Here is a 19829-nt window from a genome sequence, read left to right on the forward strand (position 1 = left end):
TACGTGTAGTGGCACAATGTAGAAAGAGTGGACTAAGTCCGCGTTACAGGGGATAGGAGGCAACATAAGTAAGGACACGGAGGAGCAGCGAATCAAGACCGTGAAACCCTAGTCCACGGATATGGCAGGCGTACGGTCGGTAGAAGGGTCATAGGATAACAAGACAGATGGGCGATCCAGATGAGGGGGGGAGAATATAAAAATAAGAAAATAAGGAGAAAAAAGGGGGCCGCTAGGGGAAAGAGAGGGAGAGAACAGTGAGAGAGAGAGGAAGAAAAGAGAAAAAGAGGAGATTGTGTAAGAGAGAGATTTAGGGTCCATACATTTGGCGCCGTCTGTGGGGAACTAGAGAAAAGCAACTTAGAAATGGCACCGAATAGAGCAGCAGGTAGGCCAAAGAAGATTATGGTTCAAGAGTCGACGCCGGAAGCGGTGATTGAGGAGGGGGAAGAACTGGAAGAAGGGCGAGCGGCGGAAGAAACGCGCCTAATGTGAGAAGAGATTGAGAGGCTGAGAGAGGAAAACGATGAGAAAGAGAGAGAGAGAGAGAGAAAATGGAGGAAGAGGCCGGGGAAGAGCTAAGCGAGGGGTCCAAAAATGAGGGATCTGAAGACGAGGAGGAGCCCGAACCGAATCTGATGGAAAACCCGGTGGCAGGATTGACAATGGAACAAGTCCAAGAAATGATAGACAATGATAGGGAGGCAAGCCGGCGGCAGACGAAGGAGCACGGGGGAACGGCCAGTCAGGTGGTGGTTGGGTTGAATTGCAACCCGTTAGCAGATAACATATGGGCTTTAGAGGTTCCAAAGCGGTTCGCCCAGCTGAGGTTCGAGAGATATGACGACAAAGGAGATCCAGCGGATCACATCCATCATTTTTGGCAACAGATGCCGCTCTGGTAGGAGTCTCGGTATGATGGTCTGCGATGTATGATGTTCCCGGCTAGCCTTAAAGGAGGGGTGTCGGATTGGTACTACAGATTTCCAGTGGGGAGCATCAAGAATTTCCAGGAGTTGGAGCAGGCATTCATAGATCACTTCATACACCAAAAAAAGCGGGTGGTGGACATCGCGGTCCTATTCAATGTGCGACAAAGGTCCGTGGAATCAGTTATGGAGTTTCTATGTCGGTTCAAGGCAGAGACGCTGAAAGTTGAAAATCTGGATGAGAGGACAACGGTGATAGCCTTTGAGAGAGGCTTGCACCCGGGGACAAGAGTGCACCAATCCGTAGCCAAGAATGAGATCGCGGCGCTACACGAGCTGTATCTGCGAGTGGAAAAGTATATAAGATATGAAGACTCTATGCAGAAGGATTCCAAGAGGTCAGGGAAGGTGGTGTTGTCTTTGGAGAAGGAATGGGAACACCGGAAAGCGGGGGCATCAGAAAAAGAAAGTGGGAGATACCGCGGGTACGAGGCGCAAGCAGAGGGAAGCCGGAAGGCATACAAAGGGAGTACAGGGAGAGGAAGCCATACCGCGAGATGGAACAGACTCCGTTGAACAAACCGCTCAGTGAGATCTTGCCCTTAATAAAGAATCTGCTGGGGTATGAAGGACCGCGAAGCATGACAATAGAGATACCTAAAAAGCCCTTCTGCATATCATCAAATAAGGAATCATGAGACGAATGACTATTATGCCCTAAAATGGTTGGTTCAGAGAATGGTGAAGAAAGGGAGGATGGGAGAATTTGTGAGAGACGCCCGGAATGAGGAATGCATTCCGCCACAAGGAAGAATACTAGAAACCATCAATGTGATTTACAGCGGGGAGGTTCTGAGTCATAACGCTCATAAAGACAAGATACGGCGGACCGCGAGCATCCAGCAAATTAATGAAAGAATGGATAGACCATGGCAGAGAGAGGTGGCAGCGGCAAAAAAGGATAGAATCGTGTTTAGCAGCGCGGACCTACGGGCAGTGGACTCACCACATGAAGAAGCATTGGTCATTACAGTGGCAATGGAAAACTACATGGTGAAAAGGGTGTTGATTGATTGTGGAAGTGTAGTAGATCTGTTGGTCAGAGGTGCTTCGGAGGAAATGGGAGTCGATCCTAAGCAGCTGCGTCTTTCGCGAACTAATTTGTATGGATTTAACGGGAGTATGACAGAGCCCATGGGGGAACTCTTATTGCCCGTGACAATAGGGCCGGTGACAGTCTTCACTCGGTTCATGATGATAGATTTGGCTTTGCAATATAGTGCAATCTTGGGAAGGCGGTGGATTCACGAGATGAAGGCGGTCCCATCAACATATTATCAGGTAATACGGTTCCCCACCCCTACCGGCATGTACGAGGTTTACGGTGATTAGGTGACTGCCAAGAACAGTCATCGGGGAACCGTGAAGCGGTTGATCAACAGATCGGAAGGAAAGACTTCCAACCCTAGGAAGAGGCTGGCATAGCAATTACAGTGCACCTCCAAGGAGAGAGAGGAGGGGACATCGGCAGATCCAAAGACGATCGATGAGATAGAATTGGTGAATATTGGGATAGGGGAGGAGGAGAAGTCCACGTCGATAGGATCCAGTTTGCCTGAGGAATGGAGGGGTAAGTTGATACAGTTCTTGTCAGATAATAAAGATGTCTTCGCTTGGACTATAAAGGATGTTACTGGGTTAGACCCAGAGTTCGCATGTCACCACTTACATATGAAAGAGGACGCCAAACCTGTGAGGCAAAAAATGCACAACATTAGGCTAAAATACGCTGAGGGGATCCGGGAAGAGGTCGCTAGATTGAAGGGGGCGGGAATAATCCGAGAGGTGGAGTTCACAGACTGGTTATCTAACATAGTTCGCGGTACCAAAAAAGAATGGAAAAGTACGTATGTGCGTGGATTTTACTGATGTAAATCTAGAGTGCCCGAAGGACAGTTATCCCATGTCGTGGGTAGATGAGTTGGTGGACAGGACGGCCGGATTCAAGATATTTTCTTTCATGGATGCGTCGATGGGGTATAATCAGGTCGCGATGTATGGGCCAGATCAGGAGAAGACATCGTTTGTGGTGGAGGGCGGTACTTACTGCTATACGAGGATGCCGTTTGGTTAGAAAAATACAGGGGCAACATTCCAGCGGTTGGGGGAGAAAATGTTCGAAAGCAAGATTCGGAAGGGAATTGAGATTTATATAGACGACATGGTAGAGAAAAGTATGTCGAAAGAGGAACATATAGACGGGTTGAGAGAGACCTTTGGGATACTGCGTAAATATAACTTGAAGCTGAACCCTGAGAAGTGTACTTTCAGGGTGACTACGGGAAAGTTTTTGGGTTATATCATTTTACATAGAGGGATCGAGGCTAATCCTGAACAGATAAGGTCCCTTGTAGAGATGCCATCTCCGTAGAATGTAAAAGAAGTACAACGGTTAGTAGGAAGGGTCGCGACACTGAATAGATTCATTTCCAAGTCATCCGATAAATGCAGACCATTGTACCATCTGTTAAGGAGCACACTGGATTTCATATGGACCGCGGAGTGTGAGGAGGCATTCCAGGAGTTGAAAAAAATATTTGGGCAAAGCGCCTTTGCTGTCATGGCCTGAGATTGGAGAGAAGTTGTATTTGTACTTGGGGGCCATGGAGTATGCAGTCAGCTCAGTTCTAGTTCGGGTGGTAGACAAGATGGAGAAGTCGGTATATTTTTAGAGCAAGACTTTGTTAGATGCAGAAACGCGATACAGTAGGATTGAGAGGTATGCCTTGGCATTAGTTTTCTCAACCTTGAAGCTAAAACCCTACTTTAAAGCGCATGTGGTGGTGGTGGTAACGAATTTGCCTCTGAGACAAGCACTGAAGACAGAAAAATCTAGTAGAATGTTAAAGTGGGCAGTGATTCTGAGTTCCTATGAGATACAATATCATATAAGGACCGCAGAAAAGGCACAGGTGATGGCAGAGTTTTTGGAAGAGTTTCCCGCAGAGGATCCCACATGGGGAGAAGAAATGGTTATGGAACCAGAAAGGGAGGGTGAACCAAACCTCCTAGACTCGTGGGATAAGAAGAATAGGTGGAGGGTATTCGTGGATAGATCGGCTACCGATGTATGCAGCGGCATAGGAGTCGTGTTAGTTACACCTGATAATGGAAGAATAGAGTAAACCATGAAACTAGGGTTCGCGACGTCCAGTAATGAAGCAGAGTACGAAGCGGTGATAGCAGGATTGAGAATGGCTGAAGATTTGGGAGTGAAGGAGTTGACAGTATATTCTGATTCAAACTTAGTGGTGTGTCAAGCGAATGGAAGGTTCGCCGCACGATGCCCCAAGATGGCAAGATATTTGGATGTGGTGTGTAAACAATCTGCAAAGTTCACAAAAATCCGTTTCCTTCATTTGGGTCGTGGAGAGAATAGACACGCCGATGCCCTGGCGTATGTAGCAACCGTAATTCCCGAATTGGAAGAAAGAATGATACGAGTGGGAAGGTTAGAGAAACCGAGCACCGAGGATGTGATAGAGATTTGTCAGGTCGCGGAGGAAAAGGAGGGTTGGATGGAGCCAATTAAGGACTTTTTGGCAGGAAAGGAAGTGACGGATAAGAAGGAAATAAGGAGATGGGAGCAAACTTCTCGGAGATACGTTCTACTGGAAGGAGAGCTGTACCGGAAAAACTTCAATGGACCACTATTAAAATGCTTGAGTCCGCGACTATCCCATGAGGTGTTGACAAAATTACATGAGGGGGATTGCGGGAGCCATTCAGCAGGGAGAACAACAGCACATCGACTACTGACACAGGGGTATTTCTAGCCCCACATGAAAAGGGATACCGTGGAATTTGCTAAGAGATGTGACAAATGTCAGAGATTTGCCCAATTGATATTCGCCCCTGCTGAACCTCTCCATAATGTCTTAAGTCCATGGCCATTTGCTATGTGGCCAATGGATATAGTGGGACCGCTGCCCATGGCCAGTGGCAAAAGGAGGTTCATGCTCACGGCCATGGATTATTTCACAAAATGCATTGAAGCCATGCCCCTGCAACAAGTGAAGGAAGTGCAAATCATCAAGTTTTTATGGGAGAATATTATCTGCAGGTTTGGGTTGTCATACACCATCATAGCAGACAATGGGACTCAGTTTACGGGAGCGAAGGTGGCCAGGTTCTTACATGCATATAAAGTGAGACAAGGGTTCTCGTCCCCTTACAATCCCGAGAGCAACGGACAAGCAGAGTCATCCAACAAGACAATCATGAACAATCTTAAGAGGAAATTGGAAGATAAGAAAGGGGCTTGGGCCGACAAGCTGAATCATGTACTATGGGCTTACCGAACCACACCTCAGGGGTCCACCCAAGAGACCCCATTCTCATTGGCCTACGGGGTGGAGGTCGTGATCCCATCAGAGATGGTGGCAGCTACAACGCGAACAAAGGCCGTGGAGGAGGGCTCAAACTGGAGATTTCTAGCAGCAGATCTGAATTTAGCAGAGGAGAGAAAAGACATTGCATGTATAAAGCTGGAAGAGTACCACCAGAGATTGCAAAGACAGTACAACAGGAGGGTCAAGCCAAGGCAGTTCCGAATAGGTGACCTGGTGCTCCGCCGAGTGACACCTAGTACCAAGAAGGAGAAAGATGGAAAGCTGGGTCCGAACTGGGAGGGACCATATACGGTGGTGGATGTCGGAGGGGCTGGCACATACAAATTGAGGACGCAGGAAGGCAAAGTGATAGAAAAGCCGTGGAACGTGAGAATGTTGAAAAAAAATTCACACTTAAATGTAATGAAAAGCTAAGACTGGAATCTATAGTTTTATGTAAATATATAATATGACATCACTTTTGAGAAGAGATTATCATTTGTAAGGGCAAGAATCCAAAATAAACATGGGACATGGAATACCAATGAGGCTGCGGAGGGGATGAACCCTCCGCTGATGCAAGGTCGAATTGGACCTGGGGCAAGACGAGTTGCCCTACTTTCGGAAGCTATAGAACCACGGAGTGGGATGAGCCCTCCGCAGATGAGAGGCGCAAATTACACATGGGGCATAGGTTTGTAGTGTGGAGAGAGACAGCGGAGGGGATGAGCTCTTCGCTGATACAAGGCTAGAGAGGAGCCTGGGGCAAGATGAGTTGCCCCACGGAACTAAAAGAAACTGTAGAGCCTGCGGAGGGGGATGAGCCATTCACGGAGGAGAGATGTAAAGCACACAGGGGGCATGAAATCCAAGCGTGAAGAGAGACAGGGGAGGTGAGGAGCGCTTTGCTGATAGGAGGTTGGAGGGAGTCGCAGGCAAGATAAGTTGCCTCAAGCGACCTACTGAATCTTGGGAGCCCACGGAGTAGGATGAACCCTTTGTGGATTAGAGATACTAATAATACGCGGGGCATAGGGACCGGCTTATAGTTGATTGAATGGCCCAAACTAAAGGAAGAGGGCAGGACAAGGGCTACGTTTGATTAAGACCAAGAGACTAGATCACAGAGGAAGGGGGGAAAAAGTGTAGACAGAGATACAGTATGATTTAAACAAGCAGCAAAGTCAAGAGAAAAGGAGATAACTAACATTCCAGACAAAAGCAAACATCATATGCAAGAGAGTAATATCCAGATATAAACATATAAACAAAACAAGTGTACTGCAATCAGTGGCGAGATGGGGTAAAAGTGACTTATTACAAAAAAGTACAAAAAGAGTAGGTCTAGGGCATCTCAGAGGGAGTGTTGGTAGCAACTAGTGCATCAGGAACCTCTTCGGAGGGTACAGTGGTGGTCGCGGCAGTAATGCTCTCCAAGGTTGCGGCAGGGGTCTCTTCCATAGCCGCGGCAGGGTTGGGGATTTCTTCACGCACCAGCGAGTGGGGAAGGGTCTCGGCGGCCTCCGCCTCTTCCCTGGCATCTTCTCTGGAGGTGGCCACTAGGATGGTAGGCATGGCAGGTAGAAGCCGTCCTTCCTGTGTGAGTTGGGCGAGCTCCTCCTGTATCTTCTTGGTTACCCTTTTTCAGCGAGAAGCTTGAAGCATTCATGAAGGACAGCCATGTCATCTTGATGTTGCAGAAGTAGGGTGGCGGTAGCATCTTTCTGCTCTTGATTGAGGGTGTCGATGGCAGCTTGGTGTTGTTGAACTAAAGCAGATAGGTTGAGCTGATGTTGTTCAAGGAGCATTTCCCGCTGACGACTCAGGCGGTCGTTGACCGTGTCCATGTAGTTCTGATGAGATGATTATGTGGACTGCAGTTCGTCCTAGGCTTTGAGTTTAGCCAAGTTGGCAGCGGCTAGATCGGATTGAAGCCCTGCTTAGGTAGCCTTTAGACCAGAAGGGCCATTGACTTCTTTCTCCAAGGCAGCCAACTTGTTCTTGGCGCTGAGAAGATCGCAGATCATGAAAGAAATGTCCAAGCTTAACTAGAGATAGAAATAGAGAGGTGAAAAAATATAAAAAATAAAAAGAGCGAGGAACATACCTGTTCCCAGTTAGTATACAAAGAGGTGCGGTGCTGATCAAACGAACCCCCATCGGCATAGGCGATGTCCCTGGGTAGATGGGCGTTGTAGAATAGGGAAAAGGCTACTGCCGCATTGTCTAGGGTGGAATCAGCTGTGGATACTCGGTGGTTGCGCACGTTGAAAATGGTGCAGAAGTCTTCTGCAGGGGGTGATTCAGAAATTGGAGCTGCCGGTGGAATCGGTTATTTGCCACGCCCATAGGGAAGAGACTGCGGGTTGATGTGACGAGGTGATGGGGGCAGGTGCTTCAGACATAGAGGTCTGCAGAACTACAGGGACTGACCCTTCGGAGGTTGATGTCCACTGCCTCTTGGACGGGGGCATTTCGGCAGGAGCCCTCACCTCGGTTAGGGAAACTTCTGTCACATCATCATCCTCAGAGTCGCTGTCAAAAAGCTTTTGTTTGCGAACGTCCATTTCATCAGTGGGGGAGTTGGGAGAGGTATATTGGTCGTCCCAGTTGGAAATGGAGCAGTAGGAGGGGATGTCTTCGGGCGTGGAGGGTGTGGGAGAGTCACAGGATCCAGGGAATTGAGAGGAGGTGCGAGGATGATGGTGGTGGGAGGACGAAATGTGGGATCTTTTTCTGGTAGGCGGAGAGGCTCTGGGTTTCCGCTCTTTGGGAGGGGGAGGGCGGTAAAAGGGAGCTGAGAAGCTACAGAAAGTTTGTAGACTGGGGATTTGCAATAGTGGGGTGGCGGTGGTAGGGTGGATGCCTAAGTGACTGGCTTGAGCGGGTCCGAGATCACAAAGTCTTTGAAAAATGGGACAAGATACGCCGGAGTAGAGTTGGGATTTGGAGTCTGGCCGCCAACCTATAGAACAGAGAAGAACATCGAGTTAGAGCATAACGGTAACAATGCAATAAAAAAGAAGGGGAGGACAAGGATACTCACCACGGGTGATGAAGGCGAGATGGTTAAGATTTAAATCTGAAGGAAGGTCCGCGGACAGAAATTGTCCTGATACATATAAAGGGTAATGGTGTCACACTTTGTCTGAGGATGTAGTACTGAGCAAGAGGGGTAGCTTCTGAGGGCGTACACAAAAACACTGGTATCCCACACCGACGTCTTTGGTACTTTTCTTGATGAAGTAGTGGGAGAAGATGTCACGGCTGGTGATTTTGGGCTTACCGGTTCTATTATATGCATACACGGCATACATAGTCCTCCAAAAGTTTTCTATACCTTGGCAAGGGGGGATGTTGAAGTGATTGCACACCTCGACATCCAAGAGAGTGAGGGGCAGCTGTAGACCGACAACAATTTGACCCACCGTGATCACAAGGTGCCCAGGATGATGGGGAAGCAGGTGAGGGTAGTGTGTGATGGATGGCACGTGTTCTAAAGTTATGTTGGCTGGGATGCCATAAGCTGCCCTAATTGCGTCCAAATTAGGGTGGCGGCATCGTGAGGGTGGAGGTAGCAAAGAGACTGGGCGCCCGGAGGTGGAGGGGGCCGTTATAGGGGCAATAGGAGGCGGAGACTCTACTTGGGGTGAACGGGAAGTGGAAGAATCACCGGAGTTAGAGCCCGACATCAGAAAAACATAGGGACAGACGTAGAATATGGAAAGAACCTACTATATAGTGTGAACAAAAATAAATCAAGCCTAGAAAACGTACCGAAGGAAGCAAGGAGAGTGGTTATGCCTGAGTAGAGGTCCGAAAGGAGGAAAGAACCGCCAAGAAGCCAATAGAGCGGGTGCAAACCGTAGGTTGATCGGAAGAGAGTGAAGAGGAGAGTAGTGGAAAGCAAAGGGAAAGAGGAAACGAAATGAGGAGGAGGGAGAGGGAGGGGGGTTTAAATAGGGAAGGAGTAAAAATATAATTACTGGGGGTTTGTGGAGCTCGAGGAGTCAGTTGGGTAGCCCAGCCAGTGTGAGACACATGGAAGCGAAAGGAACTAGGGACGGCTGAAAATGCACGTGATGATTGCAGTCCAATTTGCACGCAAATCAAGAAAAAAGAGTAGGGCGGTGGAAAGAGAATAACAATGAGGGTTCTCGACCCCGGATCCCTTAACGAGACCGCGGAGTCGAGAAGGGGCATTTGTAGTGGCACAATGTAGAAAGAGTGGACTAAGTCCACATTACAGGGGATAGGAGGCAACATAAGTAAGGACACGGAGGAGCAGTGAATCAAGATCGCAGAACCCTAGTCTACGGATGTGGCAGGCATACGGTCGGCAGAAGGGTCGTAGGATAACAAGACAGATGGGCGGTCCAGATGAGGGGGGAGAATATAAAAAGGAGAAGATGAGGAGAAAAAAAGGGGCCACTAGGGGAAAGAGAGGGAGAGAACAGTGAGAGAGAGAGGAAGAAAAGAGAAAAAAAGGAGATTGTGTAAGACGCTGACAGCCATGGGATGGACATAATTGGCTCCAGTGACGCCTCTGGCCACAAGTGATGCTAAGAATCAAACTGGAGTTGTCGATGAACAGGTTAGTTAGTCATTTACATAGACATTTCTAATGGTGCAACTTAAGATGTATACGGACATATGGTATGGAACACTGTCTCCGAAATGTGAAGGATTCTATTTAATAACACTAAAGCCACTTAAGATACTCGATAAGGCTCTATAATTTAGCAAGTTCCATAGTTTCATAGCAACTAAATCCAATTAGACAATAATTCTAGCAAGTTTCATGGTTTCTAAACACCATTTAAGAGTAACTACAGTCTATGCCCCCCCCCCCAGTTTCATAGTGTTTTTTTTTGGAATAATTGTCACCTACGCAGCCCCAACCCCTCATTGCATAAGATCTTATTGTTAATGATGTGATATTTTTCACATAAAAAAATATTCTTATATAAGCAAGTTCCATAGTTTCATAGCAACTAAATCCAATTAGGCAAGAATTCTAGCAAGTTTCATGGTTTCTAAACACAATTTAAAAGCAACTACAGTTTATGCCCCCCCTCATAGTTTCTTTCTTTTTGGGATAATTGTCACCTATGCAACCCCCAACCCCTCATTGCATAATATCTTATTATTAATGATGTGATATTTTTCACATAAAAAAATATTCTTATATAAGCAATAGGGCTGATAATTAATTGTTAATACTGGAGAAACTGTAGCCATCGGCTGCATCCTCCAACTACATTCCCTCTTGCCTTTCTATGATAAAATCCAACCAATGTAGCCGCAGGTACCCAACAACTACATCAACTCCACTTATTTGCATAGAGTTGGGTGAAATTACATGAGAAAGATGTGGGAGGTGGTAGAGTCCAATTCCACATTCCATAACAGCACCTCTCTATTATTTGGTATAGGTAATTAATTATTTACATAAATTAATATGCATTTTCCATTGATTCAATGGCAGTGGGTTTACGATAAAACAATATTGCTTTTTTTCTTTGCTTTTTTTAAGTATTTTTTTGTTAGCATTGCAAATTTGCAACTACAATTATCATTCTTTTGATTTCTTTTGAAGAGTTTTGGGTTGTGTGCTTTAGTTCTACAACCTGAAACCAATTTTTTCTTTGATACGAATATGTTTGAATCCATTTCAGGCATTAACGATTGTGAGGAAGCCTAAATTTTCCATATTTGCACTTGAAAGGTTAGTTTCTTCATCATTATTCAATCTAGATGAATGTGGCGTAAGACCGATTGAATTCCTCAGTTATTGTGGAACTTTTACATTTTAGTAATTGTGCAAAAACGACTAATTTAGTGGTGGCATATTATGATTCTGTTTTATTATATCTTTATATTTTGGATCAAATAGTGGCTTACTGTGTTAATAATATTAGGCTCAATCAGAGTTGCTCTTCTGTATTTTACTATTTTATATGGATTGTGCTGATGGCCAAGTAATACCGAGTTCTTCCACATTTTTTTTTTTAGAAAAAATGGAAGCATGGGTCCTGTTCGTATACAAAGAAACCTCATTCCCCAGTGTTAATATTGATTTGTATCTAACTGAGCTAAAGTCTGATTCATGATAGGCTTTTTACTTGGTTGAGGTGATCTTGGGGGTGTTTATATCTTATGGCTACAATCCGGTGTATTACTGTATTATTGATCTATAAACTACATTGTTTTTGTTGCCTTAGTGGAATAATCAGTCTCCTTGAGTAGGTTGTTCTAGGTTAATAATGTCAAAGATGTTATTGTTATGTAGCCCTAGGGGCTTTCTCTCTCACACATTTTGCTCTTCTCTTCTCCTTCTCTCCATGTTGTTCTACATACCATGGCTCTTAACTAATAATGTGCAATACATGTGTAACACCCGTATATGTAATATGTATTTATTTATTAATTTATTTATTTTTTTAATTTTAAATTTGTTGGATTGGATTTGGGATAGGTGGGCCTAATTTCTGGGCCCGAGTCTGTGTTGGGCTTAGGTTTCAAACCCAGGTATATATTCATATTATTCCACAGAATAGGGTTTTGAGAAAAAAATAAAATAAAATGGAAGCGGAGATAAGGAAACTTGATTTTCTAGAGCGTTGGAGCGTGAGGATTCGAACTAGGAGGGATTCGTGAAGCTTTTAATTTAGGTGAGTAGTTACGTTTTTCTTTTTCATCGAAACTAGAGTTTTACATCTATGAATAAAAACCTTTATTGCCGAGTGCTTCCGATCAGTTTTTGTTCTACTTATTTATGTCTCTCGATATCTTTTAGTTTTATTGAAACTGTTGAAATTCTTTACTGAACTGTTGGAACTCGGAAGAGGTCGGTAATGGCGGCACGAGCCAAACCAACGTTTGTCCTGTATATTGTTTGGAATAGTTATACTGTTGTTGTGTTGGTTGATTAAAGGTGGATGTTTGGTCGATTGAGTGGTGGGTATGTTGAATTGGTGTTTGGGTGGGTGTTGTTGTAGGTGGAAGAAAGCGTTAATGGCATCGAGGGAGAGTTTTGGGAAAACTCGATTGGGTTGTTTTTGGTTTAATTAGAGCTGTAGGGCTTTTATCTAGATTAAAATCGATGGGTTCATAGTTGATTGTAGTGTGTGTGTGTGTGGGCTGTAATGGTGCGGCTGAAGCTCCAGAGGAGCGTTAATGGCGGCGAGAAATTTCCAGATCTAGTTTGGTTGAAGAATTTTGAATTCAAGTATTGAGGTTTTCGATTTTGTTAAAGTAGTGGGGGTTTTTCCCCTCATCATTTTCGATTATATTTGGAGGGGTGGCGATTAGAATTTGTGGTGGCCGGATGCCAGCTGGTCTGGTGGAGGGGATGATCGAGATTTGGATCCGGTGCTCCCAATTTCACCTATTCTAACTCTAATTTGGTTGGGCTTGGGCCTAAGCCTTTGTTAGTTGTTGGGCCGAACCAGTTAGGTTTAGTTCTATGGGCCAATTTCTTTTGTTTTGGTTGGGCCAGTTCTATTTTTGTTAGTTGTTGGGCCGAAATTAATCCTTTGTTTTGGGCCAGTTTAGATTAGTTTCCTTGGGCCAATTTGGGTTAATTTTGTTCTTAAGCCATACCAGTTTAGTTTAAGTTTCGGACCAGTTTAGTTTAATTCTTTGGGGCGACCCATTTGTGTTTTGAGCCAGTTTCTAATTTGGTTTTGGGTCAGTCCATATAATTGAAATAGATCCAATAGGGTCTTTAAATATTTAAACTTTTGGGTTTTGGTTTTGGGCTTTGACTGTGGACTTTTGACTGTTTAATTGTGCTACATTTTATGTTGTAAATTGTATGGACAAATCAAATACTAAAATGCTGTGGATGCTTGTATAAATTTGGTTGTCATTATCTCATTAAGATTTGACGTGAGTAGAGAGTGAAGCATATAAATTTGACATGTAACAGGAGGGGAATTCTTATAAGACTTAGATATATACTTTTTTATGAGAATTAAAATACATATGGACTTAGATTCATGGACTTTAGTATTGGGCTTTTGACGGTTGATTAGTTTGACTTAACTTGTGATTTGGACTCGAATAATTATGTGTGATATTTGGACTTGAGTTGTTCTTTCTTTTTAAAGTCGTTTCATTTTGACATTGGTAGAATGGACCTATATTTTGGTTATTTATATACTATTTATATTGTGCACAAATGGAAATAATGCGTGCCTTTGATGGGGAATGGAGTTCACATAAATGTATTGAACGAATACATTACCTGATTGATTACTATTATGAGTTGCTACTTAAATGAATTGTAGTATTTATGAAGGCTTGAGATATTCCATATGGTATAGTGCAATATATGATTGGCACGTGAAATAATAAGTTTTGAGATTTGAAAAAAAGATGCTTGGATATCATACAATGAATAGTATTGGCACGTAATAATGTGGATTTTATTATAACGAGAAATGTTGAGCTGCAGTACAATTAAGTATACTGGCATGAGATAGAACAAGAATTATTATGAGACATGAATGTATGACACCTAAATAAATTACGTAACGAAAATCCTAGAACCTAGCTACCACAACTCATGTGATTTGGCACTTGTGATGGGCGTATGTGATATGATTGGCCCTTCTGGCATTTCAGTGAATCTGAATGGCTCTTCTAGCGTAAGTAATTTGATTGGCCCTTCTGGCGTTTCAATGAATCTGAATGGCCCTTCTGGCGTAGCCAAATAGTGGCTTGATTATTCCGTTCGCAAAATTAGAACGAGACGCACAATATTTTATGCCGAATAGTGGCAGTACTCATATAATGGTTTTCGTATGAGGGTTACCTGGTATGCGATATCGCGCTTAGGGTAGCTATGCATGGAGTGATTCATTATGTGAGGGGCGGCATGTGGATGTACATGTTCGGCGTTGGGTAGCGATTGTGGTAGCCAGGGAAACTAGGTAAGACATAGATACGACGTGATTTTAGGGACACGCAAAGAAAGCCTTAAATAATATAATTATGGTAATATGTTGGTTAATAATATATCTTTAGATATATGATTGTATATAGTTTTACAGAAGGGTGGGTCAAACTAATTACTTGTGCAGAGATGACCCACTCTGTAATTGAGCATGAAATGCGGTAAGTATAGAATATGTTTGGCTGGTTTTTAGTTTAGTTAGAACCTAAGGCGCCTCGGTGGAGGAACTAAATGCCTTTGTATTATGGTTGGGAAGCTAAGGCGTCTCAATGGAGGAACTACATGCCTTATTTATTATGCGTATGGTTTGTTGGGTGGTTAGTGGGAAGTTAAGGCGCCTCAGTGGAGGAACTACCTGCCTTAATTACTGTACTTAAGAATATTGTATTATTCGTTGGATGTTAAGGTTCCTCGGTGGAGGAACTAACTACCTTATTTATTGGGTATATATATGTATTAGTATGATTTGTATTTTAGGGCTACTCACACCAGCATTGTTTATAATGCTGACCCGATTTTCATATTTTCTTATCGGGTGTGTTCATTAAATGAACATAGTTGATAAGCCTTGACAGGTTTAATGTTGAAGAAGGTTGGTTGTTGCTTTTGGTTTGCATTAGCGTCGCATTCAGGATATGTTTTGTTTTCCCTTAAGGTGTAATAGATTTTAGTTGAGACAAATATTGTTTTGTATTTTCAGTTGTAATTATAATTAAAGAGTTGTTGAAAGGAGATTTATAATTTAATCATATTTGTGAGTTCTTGGGAAATGAAAAGGACTTTTGTTTATCTTAAATTTTTATTGGTTTTTAATTATCAGCGTATTTAAACTGATTATAGGTTTTTGGGAGTTAAGAGTGCATCACACCTCGAAAATCGAAGAGTCGGGAACAAATATTGTTTTTCCGAATTCTATCGAAATTCAGGGTGTGACAGTTTGGTATCAGAGCATTTGGTTAGCTTAGACTTAGGTGAGTCTAAGTGATTCTCGGATCGTGGTTTATGGGTAGTGTTTAGGAAGTATTATTTTCAAAACTATTTTCAGTAGTCGTTTTATTTTTACAAAAAAAAAAAAAAAAAAAAAAAAGAGAAATAAAATAAAGAGTCAATATTTTTCTTGATTTGTTTGTATGTGTAATTTGTATATTTATATTAGTTACTCTTGTGGAGTGCATATGAAATGCTTTTATTTTTCCTTATCATATGAGGAGTGGTTATATGTGTAATATGTTAATTATTAATGGATTTGATCAAAATGATGTGTGTTGCTATAATATTGTTTTATTGTTGGTGTTCATTTTCACATGGAGTATGGATTAAGTACGACAACATGTCTGTGAACTTTATATTTGAGTATTATGTTATTTATTCAAGAAACAAGATATATTTTAATCTATATTGAATGAGATGCATTAACTGATGACTTTGTGACGTACTAAGTAAGGAACTAATTGCCTCGGTGTTGGAGGAACTATCTCCCCTCACTCGTATACTTTAATGGAGGAATAATGTTGTAAAGTATAAGAGCTTAATTTGTTAGATAGGATTAGTTAGAAATAGAAAAATAAAATAAAATAAAATATATGTGTATTTCTTTTGAGATGTGTATACTTGCGTATACACGCTCTCTTATACTATTGTATATAGATTAACTATTACCGTGGGTATGTGAAGATAATATTGTTTCACCAATAAGACAGGCATGTGTAGGTTGTTTTCTTAGTGTTGTGTTATTAATGATTGATTAAAATAGTCATGATAATTGGTAGTCATAAACCATAATTGGATTAATTATTCTTAATTAATACATTGAACTTTGTTCATGCCGATATAATTTGTTGTTGGTGATATATTAGAAGTGGGTTTATATTATCCTAAAAATTTTAAAATTCGTGTTATACGGTAGCAAGTCTTATTTTAATTGTCATTGTATATGGAGATTAATTTTTTGAACCTTTTCACTGTTTAAAATAATAACAACAATAAACGTTGAGTATTTATTCTTAATTGTTTTGTTTCAGTCTATATGATTTTGATAGTTGAATATGAAAAATTATTTTTTTGAATACGTGTTATATTTGATCCAGTTGCATTCCTGAATTAGGATTTGATGGTTGTTTTCAGGTTTATGATTTATATAGTTTTAAATGACTCATTTTTGCTTCCTTAAATAAGAGTAGTATATGTTTGATTGTTTATCTTCCTCTCATGTTGATGGATTATAGTTGCATGAAGTTGAGTTAGGGTTCCTTAATATTTTGTTTGATAATACAAAGAAATAATATTTGTAAACACAATAAAATAATGAAATAAAATTCTGAGAACATATATGACTAAAGTAAATATAAAGTTTTATTGTTTGATGTTGTTACTATCCTGTGACATTTCACTTGCATAATAATTAGTGTAATCCATCCATTCTCTATAACTTTTGCCAACTAATTAATTTTATTCTTGTGTGATTAAAATGTGTTAATGTGTCGAAGTTTTCTTACACTTTTAGATCCATAGTTTACCATAGTGAGTAGTCATGAAACAAACTACAAATTATATGCATTTTGTTATTTCAATTTTTTCTTCTGAAATACGTAGTATGTCCGTTGCTTAGATTGTCATCCATGATAATAAGAGAACTTGATTTGTTTGTTTAATAAGAAAAAAATAGGAGTACGCTTAATTAATACATTTGAGATTTTTTTATTATAGTTTCATTGACATGAGTGACCTTTTGTTTTAAGTGTGTTAGGACACTAATTTTCTTTTATGCATGATAATGAAAAACTCCATAATATTTTATGCAGGGATAGACTTACCCCCATATTATTGATTAGTTTAAGTAGAATATTATTTTTCGTAGAGGTTGCTACGTGTCAAGAAACTGCATGCTAATGAGAAACAATATATTTGTCTTGCGTTTAAGTGACAGTAATAATTTGTTTTAATATAGACAGTTAAACTATAATAGATTTTGTAGTGGCATGAGGACATATATTATGGAATTATTTAAAAATAATTAGTATCAACGTTATCTTGCTTAAGTTTAATATCTGTACATTCTTGTGTAGGTTCTAAGTTAATAACAAACGTTATTTGTTCGTATAGCTTACTTTCTTTCCGAATCTCGGGACGAGATTCTTTTGAGATGTGTATAACTGTAACGCCCGTATTTGTAATATGCATTTATTTATTAATTTATTTTTTTTATTTTATTTTAAATTTGTTGGATTGGATTTAGGATAGGTGGGCCTGATTTCTGGGTCCGAGTCTGTGTTGGGCTTAGGTTTCAAACCTAGGTATATATTCATATTTTTCCAAAGAATAGGGTTTTGAGAAAAAAAAAAAAATAAAATGGAGGCGGAGATAAGGAAACTTGATTTGCTAGAGCGTTGGAGCGCGATGATTCGGACTAGGAGGGATTCGTGGAACTTTTAATTTAGGTGAGTAGTTACATTTTTATTTTTCATCGAAACTAGAGTTTTACGTCTATGAATAAAAACCTTTACTGTCGAGTGCTTCCGATCAGTTTTTGTTCTACTTATTTATGTCTCTCGATATCTTTTAGTTGTATTGAAACTATTGAAATTCTTTACTGAACTGTTGGAACTCGAAAGAGGTCGGTAATGGCGGCGCAAGCCAAACCAATGTTTCTCATGTATATTATTTGGAACGGTTATACTGTTGTTGTGTTGGTTGATTAAGGGTGGATTTTTGGTCGATTGAGTGTTGGGTATGTTGAATTGGTGTTTGGGTGGGTGTTGTTGCAGGTGGAAGAAGGCGTCAATGGCGTCGAGGGAGAGTTTAGGGAAAACTCGATTGGTTGGTTTAATTAGAGCTGTAGGGCTTTTATCTAGATTAAAATCGATGGGTTCATAGTTGATTGTAGTGTGTGTGTGTGTGGGCTGTAATGGTGCGGCTGAAGCTCCGGAGGAGCGTTAATGGCGGCGAGAAATTTCCAGATCTAGTTCGGTTGAAGAATTTTGAATTCAAGTATTGAGGTTTTCGATTTTGTTAAAATAGTGGGGGTTTTTCCCCTCATCATTTTCGATTATGTTTGGAGGGGTGGCGATTAGAATTTGCGGTGGTCGGATGCGAGCTGGTATGGTGGAGGGATGACCGAGATTTGGATCCGGTGCTCCCAGTCTCACCTATTCTAACTCTAATTCGGTTGGGCTTGGGCCTAAGCCTTTGTTAGTTGTTGGACCGGACCAGTTAGGTTTAGTTCTATGGGCCAGTTTCTTTTGTTTTGGTTGGGCCAGTTCTATTTTTGTTAGTTGTTGGGCCGAAATTAATCCTTTGTTTTAGGCCAGTTTAGATTAGTTTCCTTGGGCCAATTTGGGTTAATTTTGTTGTTAGGCCGGACTAATTTAATTTAAGTTTCGAACCAGTTTAGTTTAATTCTTTGGGGCCAACCTATTTGTGTTTTGAGCCAGTTTCTAATTTGGTTTTGGGTCGATCCATATAATTGAAATAGATCCAATGGGGTCTTTAAATATTTAGACTTTTGGGTTTTGGTTTTGGGCTTTGACTGTGGAATTTTGACTGTTTAATTGTGCTACATTTTATGTTGTAAATTGTATGGACAAATCAAATGCTGAAATGCTATGGAAGCTTGTATAAATTTGGTTGTCATTATCTCATTAAGATTTGACGTGAGTAGAGTGTAAAGCATATAAATTTGGCATGTAACAAGAGGGGAATTCTTATAAGACTTAGATATATACGTTTTTATGATAATTAAAATACATACGGACTTAGATTCATGGACTTTAGTATTGGGCTTTTGACGGTTGATCAGTTTGACTTAACTTGTGATTTGGACTCGAATAATTATGTGTGATATTTGGACTTGAGTTGTTCTTTCTTTTTAAAGTCGTTTCATTTTGACATTGGTAGAATGGACCTATATTTTGGTTATTTATATACTATTTATATTGTGCACAAATGGAAATAATGCGTACCTTTGATGGGGAATGGAGTTGTACATGGAAGAAGAAGTCAGAGTGGGTAGGGGTGATGACCGAGTTGTGTGGACATTACAAGCAACCTCAAAGATACATTTCAATCGCGGTCGAGAGACAAAAGTTCCAATATCGTGGTATAGCATTGTTTGGTTTCAAAACAGAATACCGACACGCGTTTATTTATGTGGTTAACACTCAAAGAAGGTCTAAAGACGTTGGTGAAGTTGAAGGAGTGGAAGAAAGTGCAAGATGATACGCGGTGTTCTAAAAGAAAGAGAGACGGAAGAGCATCCGCTTTATGAATGCTTGTTCTCATATGGCGAATACATACTTGTGCATCTTTGGATATAATGTACCAAGTGGAACAACTTGGCCGGAAGAAATCTCATGGATTATTCAAACAAAGAAAAGGCAAAGGATACAAACAGGATGCATTGAAACTCATGTTTAATGGATTCATTTAAAATATTTGGCGGGGAGAGAAATAGAAGAATCTTGAACACACAAGTAAAACAAAGACAACAACCGGTGGGTAAGATCGTAAGAGATGTCGATGCAAGCTACAATCAATTAAAGTGAAAGTGGA

At 41.3% G+C, this 19829-nt stretch overlaps 2 protein-coding genes and 1 long non-coding RNA gene across 3 annotated transcripts; all 3 read left to right on the forward strand.

Annotated features, from left to right (window-relative positions):
* Positions 1–1667: 1667 nt before the first annotated feature.
* On the forward strand, positions 1668–2321 carry LOC147488451 (uncharacterized). The gene has a single exon (XM_086574385.1). The coding sequence runs from the start codon at positions 1668–1670 to the stop codon at positions 2319–2321; it is 654 nt and encodes a 217-aa protein (XP_086430511.1).
* A 1796-nt stretch (positions 2322–4117) lies between these two features.
* LOC147488452 (uncharacterized) lies at positions 4118–4765 on the forward strand. Its single transcript, XM_086574386.1, has one exon. The coding sequence runs from the start codon at positions 4118–4120 to the stop codon at positions 4763–4765; it is 648 nt and encodes a 215-aa protein (XP_086430512.1).
* Positions 4766–10527: 5762 nt separating this feature from the next.
* LOC147488453 (uncharacterized) lies at positions 10528–15038 on the forward strand. Its single transcript, XR_015200916.1, has 3 exons — positions 10528–10755; positions 10999–11048; positions 14841–15038. It is a non-coding gene; the product is annotated as an uncharacterized LOC147488453 (long non-coding RNA).
* Positions 15039–19829: the final 4791 nt, after the last annotated feature.

This window comes from Coptis chinensis, chromosome 7, assembly GCF_015680905.1.
Source record: "Coptis chinensis isolate HL-2020 chromosome 7, ASM1568090v1, whole genome shotgun sequence".
Taxonomy (NCBI): Eukaryota; Viridiplantae; Streptophyta; class Magnoliopsida; order Ranunculales; family Ranunculaceae; genus Coptis; species Coptis chinensis.